The 15,111-nt window shown below is 35.6% G+C and overlaps 2 protein-coding genes across 3 annotated transcripts; one reads left to right on the forward strand and one right to left on the reverse strand.

Moving 5' to 3' along the window:
• Positions 1-399: 399 nt before the first annotated feature.
• On the forward strand, positions 400-5,696 carry LOC141400549 (E3 SUMO-protein ligase ZBED1-like). Of its 2 annotated transcripts, none has more exons than XM_073979756.1 (4): positions 400-412; positions 3,076-3,233; positions 3,291-4,943; positions 5,016-5,696. In XM_073979756.1, exons 3-4 carry the CDS (start codon positions 3,294-3,296, stop codon positions 5,205-5,207), a joined length of 1,842 nt encoding a protein of 613 aa, XP_073835857.1. In that variant the 5' UTR covers positions 400-412; positions 3,076-3,233; positions 3,291-3,293; the 3' UTR covers positions 5,208-5,696. The 2 variants fall into 2 exon arrangements, with proteins under 2 accessions (XP_073835857.1, XP_073835858.1); XM_073979757.1 differs by lacking the exon at positions 400-412 and adding an exon at positions 445-664 and having other exon boundaries at positions 3,091-3,233.
• A 582-nt stretch (positions 5,697-6,278) lies between these two features.
• On the reverse strand, positions 6,279-8,235 carry LOC141400550 (E3 ubiquitin-protein ligase RMND5A-like). Its single transcript, XM_073979758.1, has 4 exons — positions 7,804-8,235; positions 7,320-7,739; positions 6,794-7,250; positions 6,279-6,721 (listed from the first exon to the last, which is right to left on the reverse strand). The coding sequence occupies exons 3-4, from the start codon at positions 6,842-6,844 to the stop codon at positions 6,509-6,511; spliced, it is 264 nt and encodes an 87-aa protein (XP_073835859.1). The 5' UTR covers positions 6,845-7,250; positions 7,320-7,739; positions 7,804-8,235; the 3' UTR covers positions 6,279-6,508.
• Positions 8,236-15,111: the final 6,876 nt, after the last annotated feature.

The raw sequence follows: 15,111 nt of genomic DNA on the forward strand, positions 1-15,111 counted from the left end.
TCCAACTTTTGTAAAGTTGTTGCATAAGAATTTTTATAAGGTCAATCACTTTTGTTAATTAACTTTTAATATTAATTTTGCTAACATTGCATTTTTATCAGTATATTAACATTTACGGCATTACAGCCAATCAAAATGCATTCTTATAATAATTTGTCAATTCTGCATTAAATGATAGTCTACTAACTTTAGGGCATATTAGCCAATCAAAAACTCATTTTTTATAAATTGCTAATTTTGCAATAAATGATGGTTTACTAAAAATTAGGGTTATTAGCCAATCAGAATAAACTAAATAATAAAAATGCTTACACAACAGCTAAGAAGAAGATTATAAATATCAATGTAAAATTCGATTTAAGTCAGTCAGTGTTTAACTCCCGATCTATATTCAAATAAACGGTTTTTAAAAGTAAATTAAAAACAAATAAACTTTTTTTAATAAGTGAACGAAGTGCAATATAAAAGTCGCATGATAACTCTCGAACAGATCAACAGATTTCGTTCAAATTTTGGATCTCGCAATATTTTTTTCCAAACTTAAACTCATATCGGTCCAATCCTTCGGGCACTTCTCCCACCCACAAGACTTCAAAGTTAGAAATCGATGTTTTCGAGATATAGATTAGGTTCGAATATGGATTATATCGATTCAATCTCTCAGGTACCTCCCACACAAAATTTCAATTATCCGATTTGACCGACACCTTGAACATCCTAAAATTACTTCCAGACGTACATATATCAAGTACCTAGAGCAGGGACGTACGCAGGGGGGGGCACTGGGGGCCCGGGCCCCCCCCCCGAAATGGTTTGGTCGACTAAAATTTTTTGAGCTACTTTAACAGATTAATACGTTTTTTCTCTAAACAATAAAAATAATAAAAATTATTTTTGGAATTTTGAAAAGAAAACTTAGATTGTTCTGAAGGTTATGTACTAAAAACTTACTTTATGAACAAGTTGTCTAAGAAATATTTAAATTTTTTTTGTTTGAATACTATTTTTGAGAAAAACTTCCAGTAAAATCTGAATTACTTTCATATCTCATGTTATTTCATAATCAAAAATAATAAAGGCTCGAGGAATTCTATAATGAATATAAAGGTCTTGAGGTTTTAAACTCTTTCTGTATTCAAAAAATGACGAGTTTAGTATTGTGCGGATTGGAAGTGCATGAAATGACTATTTACTGGACAAAATGTAAGATATATCAAGTGTTTTCCGTGGAGTATATCTCTAAAACCAATTAGAATTGTTTACTACTATATTTTTTTATTATTTATTTAATGGAGAACAATTTATTATTGTGCTTTATAAAGTTCTAATATCTGCTATAAGTAGCATACACACCAGAATTTTTTTTCTATCATTAACAAAGTTGTAGTTGAAATGAAATTAATGCTCAAACATTAGTTAAATTGTATTAAAATCTGCTGTAATTTCGGCCTTTAGGCTAACGATAAAAATTTACCTCATCAAATAATTGGCGTCGATTTAGCCCAGTTCGGCCGTCTGTCTGGCTCGAGCGCATAACAACTCTCAAACGGATCAACCGAACTTTAAGACATATCGGTCCATTCCTTTTTTCCCACAAGACTACAAAATGTTTCGCTAAAATGGTGCGCACAATAACTCTCAAAGGTCCAAATCGATTTCTTTGAGACATAGATTAGGTACGGATATGGATTATATCGGTTCACTTCTTCAGGTACCTCCCACTCAAAATGTCAATATCCAATTTCACCGAAACTTAGGACATCCTAAAATTACTTCCGGACGTACATATGTATATCAAGTACCAAGAAGGTCTATATGCGAAAACATCTTCGGATACCTCCCTAAAAAAATTCAACATAAGTACAATATAAGGGCTGTTCGAGAATCCATTGGACATTTTGACCAACGCTACTGCTTGCGGTCTTGTTTACAGCGATATTCTATTTTTCGTGGGTAAGTCCATGCTTGCTGACATAACGGTTCAAAAGCTCTAAATCTTACCATGACCAACTAAAATGACGGCTTGATACCATAATTATCAAAAGGAATTACTTCCAAAATTATTTCAGGTATCTTCTCCACAAAAGTGCAAAACTTTTGCGCTCTTATTGAAGTCAATTTAATGAGCTCAACATAAGCATTTATTCACAACGCCCACAATCGTTAAGTTTTATACCCAATGTTTCAATATTTTTGTCAGAAAGTGTATACGTCCAAAAAAGGCCATGAAATTCTGAAACTCCCTGACTACACAATTTTTAGGACAAAGATTTTGGTTATGAAGCCCGTATTCGATCTGTCTATAGATTAAAGTCTCAAGTCACACAGGCTGAGGGTATACCTACGTCGACAAACCCGATTGATACTTTTTTAACTCACACAGGCTGAGGGTATACCTACGTCGACAAACCCGACTGATACTTTTTTAACTCGTTTTCGAGAAAACAAAAGATATGAATGTTCATATGTTTGCCTCCGCTGTTCCGACAGAAGTCATAGTCCTTGGAAAGTTTTAAATGTCATCGAGTTCATAAACATCTAATCAACAACCATTGGAATATCAGTTGATGCAGTTTTTCGGCTTAACCCATTTTGTCAGAAAATTTTGCCGAGAACTAATGTAGATTTCGTAGTCTCAAACAGTGCTGCGAGTAGAATTCGGAGTCTATGAGTCGTAGTTGGTACCGCCCGACTCCTGTTTTTTCCTAAATGGCTGTTCCAGAACCTGCAAGAATCTACATATTTTTACTACTAAAAATGTGTAGATTCTTGCAGTACTGGAACAGACCATAAATGTAATTTTCTGAATTTTTTAGTTGTCTTGCCTGGACTCTGTCACTTCTGGTAAAATAGTAAAGTTTCGGTGTTTTTATGACAAAAAAGAATATTGTTTTCTTACAATAGTTCGGTACAAGTAGAGCTGGCAAACCATCGATGGCAATATCGATAATATCGATACTTTTTTTTTGACGCCAATATCGATGAGTAGTTTTTTCCATCGATATTATCGAAAATTTTGCCATCACTAAAGAAACAGCTGACGCGCTATTGCTTCTTCATTCTTAAACAAAGCAGACGCGATTTTTCTAGATGCTTGCTTTTTGTGAAATAAAAAGATTTAATCAAGTTTTTATAAACCAAAAAAGAAAACTAATTTGTTTTCCGCTGCGCATATGTTTTCAAAACCAAATCTTAACTATTAAATACTAAACAAAAACTGGCAAAGTTAAAAAGTAAGTGCATTCATTTTACATAGTGAAAAAAGTTTTACTACTGTTATTATTCAACAGGACATGGATAAGTTTCTAAGTAAAACAAAAGTTTCCGGTAAAGAAAATGTTGAAATTTCTAGCAGTGACAGCAGTTTCGAAGCTTCAAATGTTAGTGCTCCGAAAGGAACAAAAAAGAAGGGTTCAGCAGTTTGGACATATTTTCTTAAGGCAAGAGATGGCAAATACGCAAAATGTCGCATATGCTCCAATGTGTATAAGACCAGCGGAAACACATCAAATCTGATTGACCATCTAAAACGGGCTCATCCAGCATGTCGCCAAAATCCTATACCTGATAACACAATAGATACATATTTTAAGAAATCCTCACAATACGACAGCACATCCGAGCGCAAAAAAGCAATCGATACTGCCCTAATATCCATGATTTGCTCCGACATTCAGCCATTCAGTATTGTAGAGGATAAAGGATTCCAGGACTTTGTAAAATGTTTGGACCCTCGGTATGTTTTACCATCTAGAAATACACTGAAAAATATCCATATGGCTGAGATGTACAGAGTAGCAAAAGAAAAACTAAAATTCATCCTTAATGACATGGAGTATTGTGCAATTACAACAGATGGTTGGACTTCTCGGGCGAATGAAGGCTATTTGACTGTTACATGCCATTTTGTTCAAAATTTCGTATTGCGTTCTGCTGTCCTATCAACAAAAAAACTTCTTGTCGCTACAAACCATACAGCAGACAATATTGCCGCATCATTGCGAGAAGTTTTTGAAGAATGGGGAATATTGCATAAAGTCATTACCATTGTGACTGACAATGACAGCACTATGATTAAGGCATGCGAATTACTTCAAAAAAGGCATCTTCCTTGCTATGCACATACACTGAACTTGGCTGTTCATGATTGCTTGGAGCAGCCCAATATAAAGGCCATCCTTTCTAAGTGCAAGGGGATAGTAACATTTTTTAAATCAAGTACTATAAGTTACGAAAAATTTAAAATGGCGCAAGGTAGAGAAAAACCGTTAAGTTTAATACAACAGGTGCCGACTCGGTGGAATAGTGCCTTAAGGATGATTGAAAGAATTCTAGATACAAACGAACACATATCTTCAGTTCTTTTGGCAACATCAAAGGCTCCAACACCTCTCACGGCAGATGAAGTCAACTTTTTAAAGGACCTTAAAGAAGTACTCTCACCATTTGATCACGCCACTGTCCAAACGTCAGCGAATACAACTGTGACCATTTCTCTAATAATCCCCTTGACATTTGGTCTATTTCAAAGCCTAGAAGAACTAAAATGCAAACTCTGCACTTCTGATGGTTTAGAAGCGTGTTTGTTTTTGATTGAAAGAATCAAAAAACGTTTATTTCCGTATGAAGAACGTACGGCTTCCAGGTTAGGAACATTACTGGATCCCAGATTTAAGAAAGAAGGTTTCCGCTCTATTTACAACGCTGATCAAGCAGCTAAAAGCTTGGAAAATGAAATAGCGGGTATGGGAAAATCTAACAAAACCAGTTTGGCCACTTCAACAACTTGTGAAACTGACACAAAACAACCACTACTGAAGTTCCTAGAGCACAAAAAGGCGAACAAAACCAGAACCACTCGAGTTGATGCCATTGTTACCATAAGACAATACATTGAAAACGAAAATACACCAACGGAAAGTGATCCTCTTCAGTACTGGAGTGTAAGTTTCTATATATAATTACCATCACTGTGAATTTAAAGGTAACCACAAATACGTTTTTTATTATTGCAGGTCAATGGCAACGAAATGTCCGCTCTTCAAAACTGTGCCATTCGTTACTTGTGCATTCCCGCAACATCCACGGAATCTGAAAGAATGTTTAGCAAAGCAGGCTCAATTATTTCCGACCGAAGGACTTGCCTTAAATCCAAAAATGTAGACATGTTATTATTCCTTAACAAAAATTATTGGGTTACCCAATAACTCCAAAACGCTTTATCAACACTATCAATGTCAAACAATGAGCCAAGAATTATGCTGATTGTAATCAACATACTTACATACGTACTTAATAACAAATTTACAATGATCTCATATCCAAGTCGCTATTATAAGTACTTATTTAATTTTTATTTAAAAAGTGTTATTTTTTGTTAATGGTTCAGATTATATGAACCATAAAAAGAACTGATATTTTTGCTGTAAGCGTTAGTTACAGTTTAACCTTTTTTGTTGTTTCTCATTAACATATTTATATACTTGTATTTGTTAACAAGCATTTGTCGGCTGGAACGACTATGCAAAAAAAAATAATATTACTTTCCACAACAAACGCAGTACAATGATCAAAAAAAATATATTCAAATATATTACTTAGAAATACAATACATTTAATTTTATATATGTTTCCCTTGTTCAGAACCAATTGAAAATAAACAAGGAAAAATAATTCATAACCCCCATTTATTATAACTAACTTGTTGTTTACTTTTTTGGTACATATTTTTCAATCCAGAACTTGAACAAGTGCATAAATTGAATCTTATTTAGAAATACATTCCAACAGTAGGTCACTGTTACATTTGATTTTTAGAAAAATTGTTTATCAGGATTATTAAAAAAAAATTCCGGAATTTTTGCCTTTCCACAATTTCATCATTTTTTTGTCGATTCGGCAAGAATATCCCATAGTTGTTTTCAACTTCTTAATAGTACGTTTATATATAACCGGATTTAACAAATCCACTGGGTTTCAAATGTCAATTACATTGCTTATATTTCAAATAAATCCTCATAAAGAAGGTTAACCCTACAAAAGGCCATAGTATAAACATGGCCTAAAATACAGATTTTAAAATAATTTCACTTTTTAAAATTATTTTCACTGCGGAAAATACCTAGGGAAGTACATCCCTAAACTGAATTCAACCCATTACAATGTAATTTAAAAAATCCAACTGTAGATGCAATATTATTTTTGTTTATAATAAACACTAAAGTGTAGAGGCGGGTCTCACCCCCCGTTGAGGAAAAAAATTATAAAAAACACAAGCATTTTGTATTTTTTCTTTAAAAGTATATTTGCATTTTAACACACACTTTCCAAGATTGTTATATTCATCAATTAATTACATCAACTTTAACCAAACATGGGTTAGATACAATAATATTTTTTGTTTATAATAAAGACTAAAGTTTAGAGACAGTGTCACGCCTCGTTGAATAAAAAAATTAGAAAAAACACACGCATTTTGCATTTTTCTTTAAAAATAAATCTTTAGAGCCTATTCAGCATTTTGTTCCACTGGACAATAGGGACATTTGAGACCATTGCTTAACTTGTGCATCAACTTTTTGGGGGGAATATCTTCTGTGGTCTGCTGTCTTAGAATGGGAAGAATGGGACATGCGAAAATAGAATGATCATAACGATATTCTGGATCCAAATCTATTTCAATAGGCAATTCATCACGACCACTCCAAAGTTTTAAAACGGACTATAAAGAACAATAAGAACAAACAAATATTACAAAGAGTTTAAAAAATCGTATGTTTAGGGATCCACTTACTTGTTTAATATTCAACACAGCCACATCCTGCAATGCCCAATTCTTAGGCATCTTTTAAGAATATATATGAAGCTTCAGTCCTTATTTCAGGTGATATTAAATGTTGAATTGGTGAATTTTCTATGCCCGATGGTAGATATATAAAACATCCCAATACCATATCTTCGGCCATTTTTGACTCTTTGATACGACGGCATGTTTGGCCATAACTTTATTCAAGAGCATAATATTTTCTTCTTGTAGGGCATCTGTCCGGGTCCACCAGCCGACAATGTGTAACAACTAGACTGACTTCCGTATCGTTAACGGAGGTAAAAAGCAAACATGTATCGTTTTTATTTCTCATGCATTTAGTTGCATTTTCAAGAAATAATGCATGAGTGTTCAGCTAAAATATTTTGACGAAGCTGAAACAACACAAAGCAAATGACGATACGGAAGTCAGCCCTACCAACGCCTAAAAAACACAAAAACGTTATATGTACATATATCACCACTAAAATATTTCACTGGTCTCCAAACTTACTCAATTCTATACACCTTTGGTTTGTGGATCTGTACAATTTTATTGCAAAATTAATTCTTCTTTCTCCACAACACCCACAATGTCATTGCTTGTAATCCTTCCTGAGCCAAACGAAATGGATGTTGGGTTTGACGATTTTCACAGGGAACAAAGATCTTGACACCAGTATTAACCAGGTTTGTGATGAAAAAGCATTCGACTCGTATGGCAATGAAATATATAAGGAGGCTGTTTGTTGCTGCTGTTGTTGTCGGGTACTTTTCGTAGCTGATGCTGACACAGAATTCTCCGCAGTAGTTTCTACATCGCGTAGGACTACAGTTTTCTTTGGCCAGCATTATGATATAATTATCTGGCTGCGTACCATTTCATCATCATTATCATCCGTTGAAAATTTGCCTAAATCGAAACGTTGGATTGCTATGGAAAAGAAGAAGTCGATAGTTAATAAGGAAATTGCCATGTTTTGAAAAATACAACTTACATCCAGCTCCTCATCAGAACCTCAACGTCTATTGTCAATTTCTCCCAAAGAAATCATTACAAATATATGATTGAACTTTTTACAGGGTCTCCTATAGAAAGAACAATTTCTGTAGATCGTTGATAGACCGAAGAATCTTCACAGCTCTTCTTTAGAAAAAATCTTCCATAGAAGAAGACGGACAATCTTTATTTACAAATAAAATTGCTTCCTTATAATTACACACTCGTACTTATTGGCCAATAAACTACAGACGTCCTTGCCTTTGTCTTGGAAAAAAAAATGATTTCAATATTTTTTCCACAACTTCAAATTATGTGTTTGATAAAAATCTCAAAAATAAATTATGGAAGTGTTTAAAAATCATAATAATAATTTGTCAATGTGTGTTTGTGTGTTGTTGTGGGTAAATGCCAATTAATTTGTCCGCCATTTTGGATTATAAATAGGGGTGGCAAATCTACGATAGTATCGATTTTATCGATATTTTAAAATGGAAATATCGAAAAAATCGAATGGAGCCATTATCGATAGTTTGCCAGCTCTAGGTACAAGTCAAATCTGCACTCGCGGATTCGAGTTATTCTTTTTGTGGAGTTATTTATTTCAATTAGTTATTGGTATACAAATAACATTAATAGGGTTTTTAGATAGATCTTCTTATCAGAATCAGTCCTCGCGTTAAAAATGTGTTTAATTGATAACTTAATAAAGCAAAAATAAGACAAAACTTGTTTAATGGGACTGAAGTTAATGTGTGATATATGGATATGTACTTTAAAGAAGAAGATATACTGAACATCTTTGAAATAGAATCGAAAATGCCAAATAAGAGCTACTGTGGTTAAAAATTCTGGGATACATTAAAACTTAAACCTACATGGGTTATATTCATTTGAAAGATTTTTAGTTATTGCGTCAATTCTGTTGGAGAATTTGGTTAAAAACTTGAGAATACCAGGCGGAATTTTTGTATGGGGACTATACTGAACGTGTTCTGATATGGTTCATTTCAATTCTAAACATCCAAAGACTAATTTATTATAATCTGTTCCAAATTTCAAAGTTATATCTAAAATATTGTAAACTCTCTCAATTGAAATTATATACTCTGTGTTAATATTTCATATAAAATCAACAAAAACCCCTTAAAATAGCTTTATGTAACGCTACACAACATTTTTTAATTTCATAATTTTTGGTCAAGGTGCGCCCCCCCCCCGAAATAAAATCCTGCGTACGTCCCTGACCTAGAGGGTCTATATGGGACAACATCTTCGGATACATCCCTCATAAAAGTTCAACATAAGTGTAGTTTAAGGGCTTTTCGAGGGCCATTCCACTATTTGATCAATGGTACTCTTTGTGGTCTTGCTTTCAGCGATATTCTATTTTTCGTGGGTAATTCCATGGTTATGTGAGGAATGGTCCAAAAGCTCCAAATCTTACGCTGACCAACTAAAATTGCGGCTTGACACCATAACTATCAGAAGGAAATACTTTTAAATTAGGTACATTCTTTCAGGTATATTCTGCACAAAAGTGCAAAACTTTTGCAACTTTTCGCAACGCCCTATATACTACAAATATTTCGATATTTTTGTTTGACAGTTTTTACGTTCAAAAAAGACCACGAAATTCTGAAACTCCCTGACTACACTATTGTGGTTATGTAGCCCGTATTCGATCTGTCTATAGATAAAAGTCTCAACTCACTCAGGCTGCGGGTATATCTCTGTAGCAAACTCGACTGATACTTTTTTACTTGTTTTCCAGAAAACAAAAGTTTTGAATTTTCATAAGTTTGCCTCCGCTGTGCCGGCAGAATGTCATCGAGTCCATAAACATCTATTCGTACCAGGGTTTCGGAGTCGGAGTCGAGCAATTTTGCTGGAGTTGGAGTCGGAGTCTGAGTCGAAAAAATAACTCGACTCCGACTCCGGTCAGAATTTTTTCCACGTTATAGAAGTATAACATAAAATTTGGAACAAGAACATTTTTTAAAAATCATTTTTTATTTTAAAAGAAATGTATAAGATAACATATATGCAAACGGTACATTATAATAAGTTCAGGGACGATTCACAGGATATTTGCTATCCTCTGAGTGTAGTCTATTTATCCCTATTTTGTTGATCCAATTGATTCTTTACATTTTTGTAAACAAAAGTAATGCTCTATGACAATCGAATTAAGATTGGACCTGTAACCTCTTTCGTCAGAAGTCTTACTGCTCTTCTCACAAAGGTCTATTGGTATTCTCATCCAGTTTTTTATGAGAAGTTATCCTTGTCTTCTATTAAAGACAGTGTGGTCTCTATGGGAAATCTTACTAAATACCCTGTGGCACAAAATGGAATTCACTGTCTAGGGGTGGAAAAATTCCTTTTCGGAATGAAAGCCCCAATTGAGAACCCCAAAGGATCCCATAGCTGCAGTTTCTGAGTTATGACATAATGAATTTTTTCATTGACCCCCATCCATCATTGAGAAAATAGCTTTATATCTCAGTTTGGAGACATTGTTTCATCATTTTTTGATGACTTGTTTTCAGTGAGGAACCTTTCTTTCTATATACTCGATGAGGGCTTTAGATGTAGACATTCAAATAACCGGATCTGTCCGCCAGGAACAGATATAGTTTATGTGTATCCAAGTTTTCTACACAATCACATACGAAATTCAATGAAATATATAATCATAGTTTTCATGAGAAAGGATCGGGTAAAAGTGATAAAGAAGTGAGAACATGGCAATATTGATTTCTTGTCCTAGTGGACCGACCCTACATAAAATTTTCCTAGCAACATTTGGTAGAATATTTTCATGCACGAAATCTCATCGTGTGCTAATTTTTCAGTTCCCGAAAACTTCCATCTGCCTACGTGCTGGGTAGAATACACACTATATCTCAAATATTTCCACACCAATTCACAGTGTCCGATTTTCCGAAAATCCTGGCCAAAACTCTAAAAATGAATCGATTTTGACCTAACCTTTGGTTCTTATGTTTTTCACGCCGCTGATTACATTTTTGATATTATTTAACCCTCAGGCGGTCACTTAAGGGGTCTTTTTGGTCCCTTCTCCTATAAAATGTGATCTTATCGGATCAAAATATTCTACAAATTTCTTCGTCATCAATTTTTACTATAGATCCTAGAATACAGCAAAACTCTATATCTTACCTTAACTCCAGAAATATGCAAATTAGAAAAACATTTTCGGGTTAATGTGGTACTTCATCAAAGTTTTGGCTAAATTGTCATACAAAGCATCATTTTAGAAGAATGGCGTCAAAGACAAAAATGTTCTCAGCTAAATTTCACTATAAGTAACCAAAGAAATGAAATCTCTATTTGCATTACATACCAAGGAAATACTTACTTACTTAGCTGGCCCATTACAGAACTTTTGTTCTATAGGCCGAACTAAGAAAAGATCTCCAATTCTCTCTATTTGTTGCTTCTCTTTCCGGAATACCGCGCCTTTTCATCTCATCATCCACTTGTTTGCGCCATCTAGTCCTTGGCCTGGCATTTCTGCGTGCACCGCCAAGCGGTCCGTGTTTATACACCTTTTTAGCGGGGTCATCATCGCTCATTCTTATGATATGGCCTAGCCAACGCAATCGCTGCATCTCGATACGTTTAACAATATTGATGTCGTTGTACAGCAGATACAGCTCGTGGTTCATGCGACGTCGATATTCACCGTCAACGCAGATTGGTCCGTAGATACTCAGGTTCCAAGCGTCGGGTACTCGTTCTTCCTGCCAGATGGTGCTAACTTGCTGATGAATACACAGCTCGGCTGGTAAGCCATCGGCTCCTGCTGCCTACTCCTAGTGTTGGGAAATCTCGTTCATTGAGCGGATCGATCTTTTTCATTCCGTTCACCAAAAAGATCCGGGTCGTTTACTTCGTTCGTTGGCTCCTTTTCGTTCAACAATACATTTGAATGTATTATTTTCTTTTGAAGTCGTTCGTTCTCTGCTGTATATGACTCCGTCGTTCTTTTCACCGAATCGTTCTTTTGATAATGTTCGGTCACGAATGACACAACTGTCGTGTTACTTGCTTAATGGGGGTGGTTTTGTTTCTGAACGTAGTGGTGGTGGTTTTGATATGAAAGAACCAGATGAACGAATGATGCAAAAGAAAGATATGACCGAGATGTGCTACTGAATGAGGTGAGTTACTGAGCGAGAGTAGCTCTCTGAATCATTGTTTGTTTTGTGTGGAAATTGGTGCTCCTTGCGCTAACGCAGCGTTTGTTTAGAGTTTGACTGCAAAACCAATGCTGCTAATTTTGTAAGCAGCAATGACTCGTCCATCGGGGATCTAAATGAACGATATAAAAGAATGAGCTGGATACGGATCCGTTCGTTCTTTTCACGGAATCGTTTCTTTGATCCGGTTCGTTCATGAACGACGGAACTCTAGTCTTTACCTCATCTTGGCTGGGCGGTATACATTCAATACCATCTTCTGGGATTGGGACTGTGGTATGTTCGTCGTCTTCGCTGCTATTGGATACCAACAGATTTGAAAAATGTTCTTTCCATATCCTGAGTACACTATCTGTATCAGTTACCAAATTACCTTGCTGGTCTCTACAGGAGGATGTGCCTGTACCAAAGCCATCAGTTTGATGCTTGACTCTTTGGTAGAATTTTCGTACTTCATTCTGGCTCCTATACATCTCGATTTTTTCACACTCCAGCATTTCCACATCTCTCTTTTTCCTGCGGAAAAGACGTTTCTCCTCTCTCCTTTTCTCCCTGTATCTCTCTTGTGCGCTACGCGTTGCTACGGATTGTAAAGTAGCCCTATATGCCGCATTTTTCTCTTCGGTGGCAGCACGACACTCCTGATCATACCATGGATTCCTTGGTGGAGGCCTCTGGTATCCAAGTATGGATTTTGCTGCTGTTTGCATGGAGTGGGCAATGCTTTGCCATTGCGCTGATACGTTATCGGGTGAGGAGTGCTTTGATTAAGCAATTGGGCTAGTTGAGTGGAATATGCTGTGGCTATCTGTTGTGATTGCAGCTTACCGATGTCTAACTTTCGTGTGGTGTCTGTTCGTATTTTGTTTGCTACGTTTAAGCGGGTGCGCACCTTTACTGCAACAAGGTAGTGGTCCGAATCAATCTTTGCGCCTCGGAACGATCGTACATCCAACACGCTGGATGAATGTCTTCCATCTATCACAACATGATCAATTTGATTACTTGTTCTTTGATCTGGAGACAGCCAGATGCCCTTATGAATATCGAGATGATTAAATCTGGTACTGCTAACTACCATGTTTTTTGCAGCTGCAAAGTCTATCAGCCCCATACCATTGTCAGATGTTTCACTGTGGAGACTGAATTTCCCGACTGTTGGGCCAAAGATATTCTCCTTTCCAATTTTGGCATTAAAATCGCCTAGAATGATTTTAATGTCATGGTCAGGGCAACGGTCATATGTTTCTTCTAAGCGCTCGTAATATATATCTTTGGTCTGTTCGTCCTTTTCTTCAGTGGGAGCATGAGCGCAAATAAAGCTGATGTTGAAGAATTTAGCTTTTATTCGAATTGCAGCAAGTCTTTCATTCACTGGGGTGAAGCTGGATACCAGATGTTTTAGTCTCCGAATAACTACGAATCCGCAACCAAACTCATGCTTTACGTCATGGCAGCTATAATACAGTGCGTCACCTTTAGGTGTTGTTGTGACGCCTTTCCCAATCCATCGTATTTCCTGTATGCCAATGCGAAGACTGCACCTTCTCTATAAAGAGTGCGAACATTCCAGGTGCAGATTCGCAGATCATGGTCCTTAAAACGTTTGCGGGGTTCGTCAACTTTAGAGGGGTTTGTTTTTCTTTTCTTTCGTTTTTTCATAGTAGGCTGTTTTTTCTAGGGGAGGGTTACTAACCCGACGCCCAAACCCAAATTTTTAACGTTCTTATGGGTGAACGCGCGGCACATGATAGCTCACTACCTTTAACGGGTGTTAAAGGCAGTTCCCCAGGTGACACCACGGGGAGGTCAGTGTCCACTTGAGATGAAAGAGGGACCAAGATAAATCCTGGGCTTTGCCATGTTAAAACCGGTCAGGACCGTTGCTTGGTATCTTCCATCCCCTACGTCACCCATACCAAGGAAATATCGGTATCAATTTTGTCAAAAAACCAAGAAACTAAAATAGGGGTGCAAGCTTCCACAATTTCTACAGTTTTGGAAATATTTGAGTTAAGATCACTTGGAATCCTTGCACTTTAGGTGTATAATGTCTTTGGCAACTTTACTGACAAGAATGCGAGGAATATTTGTCTTAAAAAATTAACGAGGGTTAATTGTGAGTCATAAAAGGGGTCCTTTTGGTTCCTTTTTCCACAAATCTTTAAAATCTCCTATAAAATGTGGTCGGATCAGACCAAAATATTCTAGAAATTTGTTCGCCATAAAATTTTACTATAGGTCTTAAAATATATCAAACTCTAAATTATGACCAAACGCCAGAAAGTGACCCTATACTATATTCTGACATTCTGAATGAAAGAAAATCAAAATATCACATAAAAACGAAAAGTGCAAATATGTGCAGGATGTTTCGATGGAAATTGGTAAAAAAACCCTTCCTTTTTTATGAAATGATAAATTACACGGCCCAACTCGATCTTACTCACAACTATTTTCATAACTTATTGTGAAAATTGATCATGAAAAAAATTAACAAGTACGGACATCAATTATTAAAGAACGCACAATTCATTGGCGACACTGAACTTCTTAAATACGTTTCACATACCTTTCATTACAAATACAAATATTTAATAACCGTTGTTTATTTTGCATTTTATCATAGATTTATAAACAACTTAAATATTGAAAAAAAAAAAAATCCAAATAGGGTCATTTCGACCTGCTTTTATACCCACTTATTAAACAAGAAATGTAAGAAATGTAAATGTAATGGGATCCTATAAACAATATCTGACCCTTTTTAGTGTAAATTGATAAATTTTTCTTTTCGATTTTTGGCCAGGTTTTTTGGAAAATCGGACACTGTGCAATGTTCAAAATGTCTATAAATTTCAGAAAAAAGTAGAATGTATAAATATCATAGAATAGGTAGTCAAATTTTTAATTCGATCGGAACAATATTGCCTTAGTGTGAGCGTTGGATTAGAACAATTTATATTGTTTTGTTTGCAGCATAAACTCGAAATCGGCCACAAAAATATATGATAATTGGTTTATTAGTTTTCGAGCTAAAGTTGGCACCCCACAATGCTTTAATAAAAACAGGGTTT

This window comes from Musca autumnalis, unplaced genomic scaffold (assembly GCF_047663935.1).
Source record: "Musca autumnalis isolate F117 unplaced genomic scaffold, ASM4766393v1 scaffold_4, whole genome shotgun sequence".
Classification (NCBI taxonomy): domain Eukaryota; kingdom Metazoa; phylum Arthropoda; class Insecta; order Diptera; family Muscidae; genus Musca; species Musca autumnalis.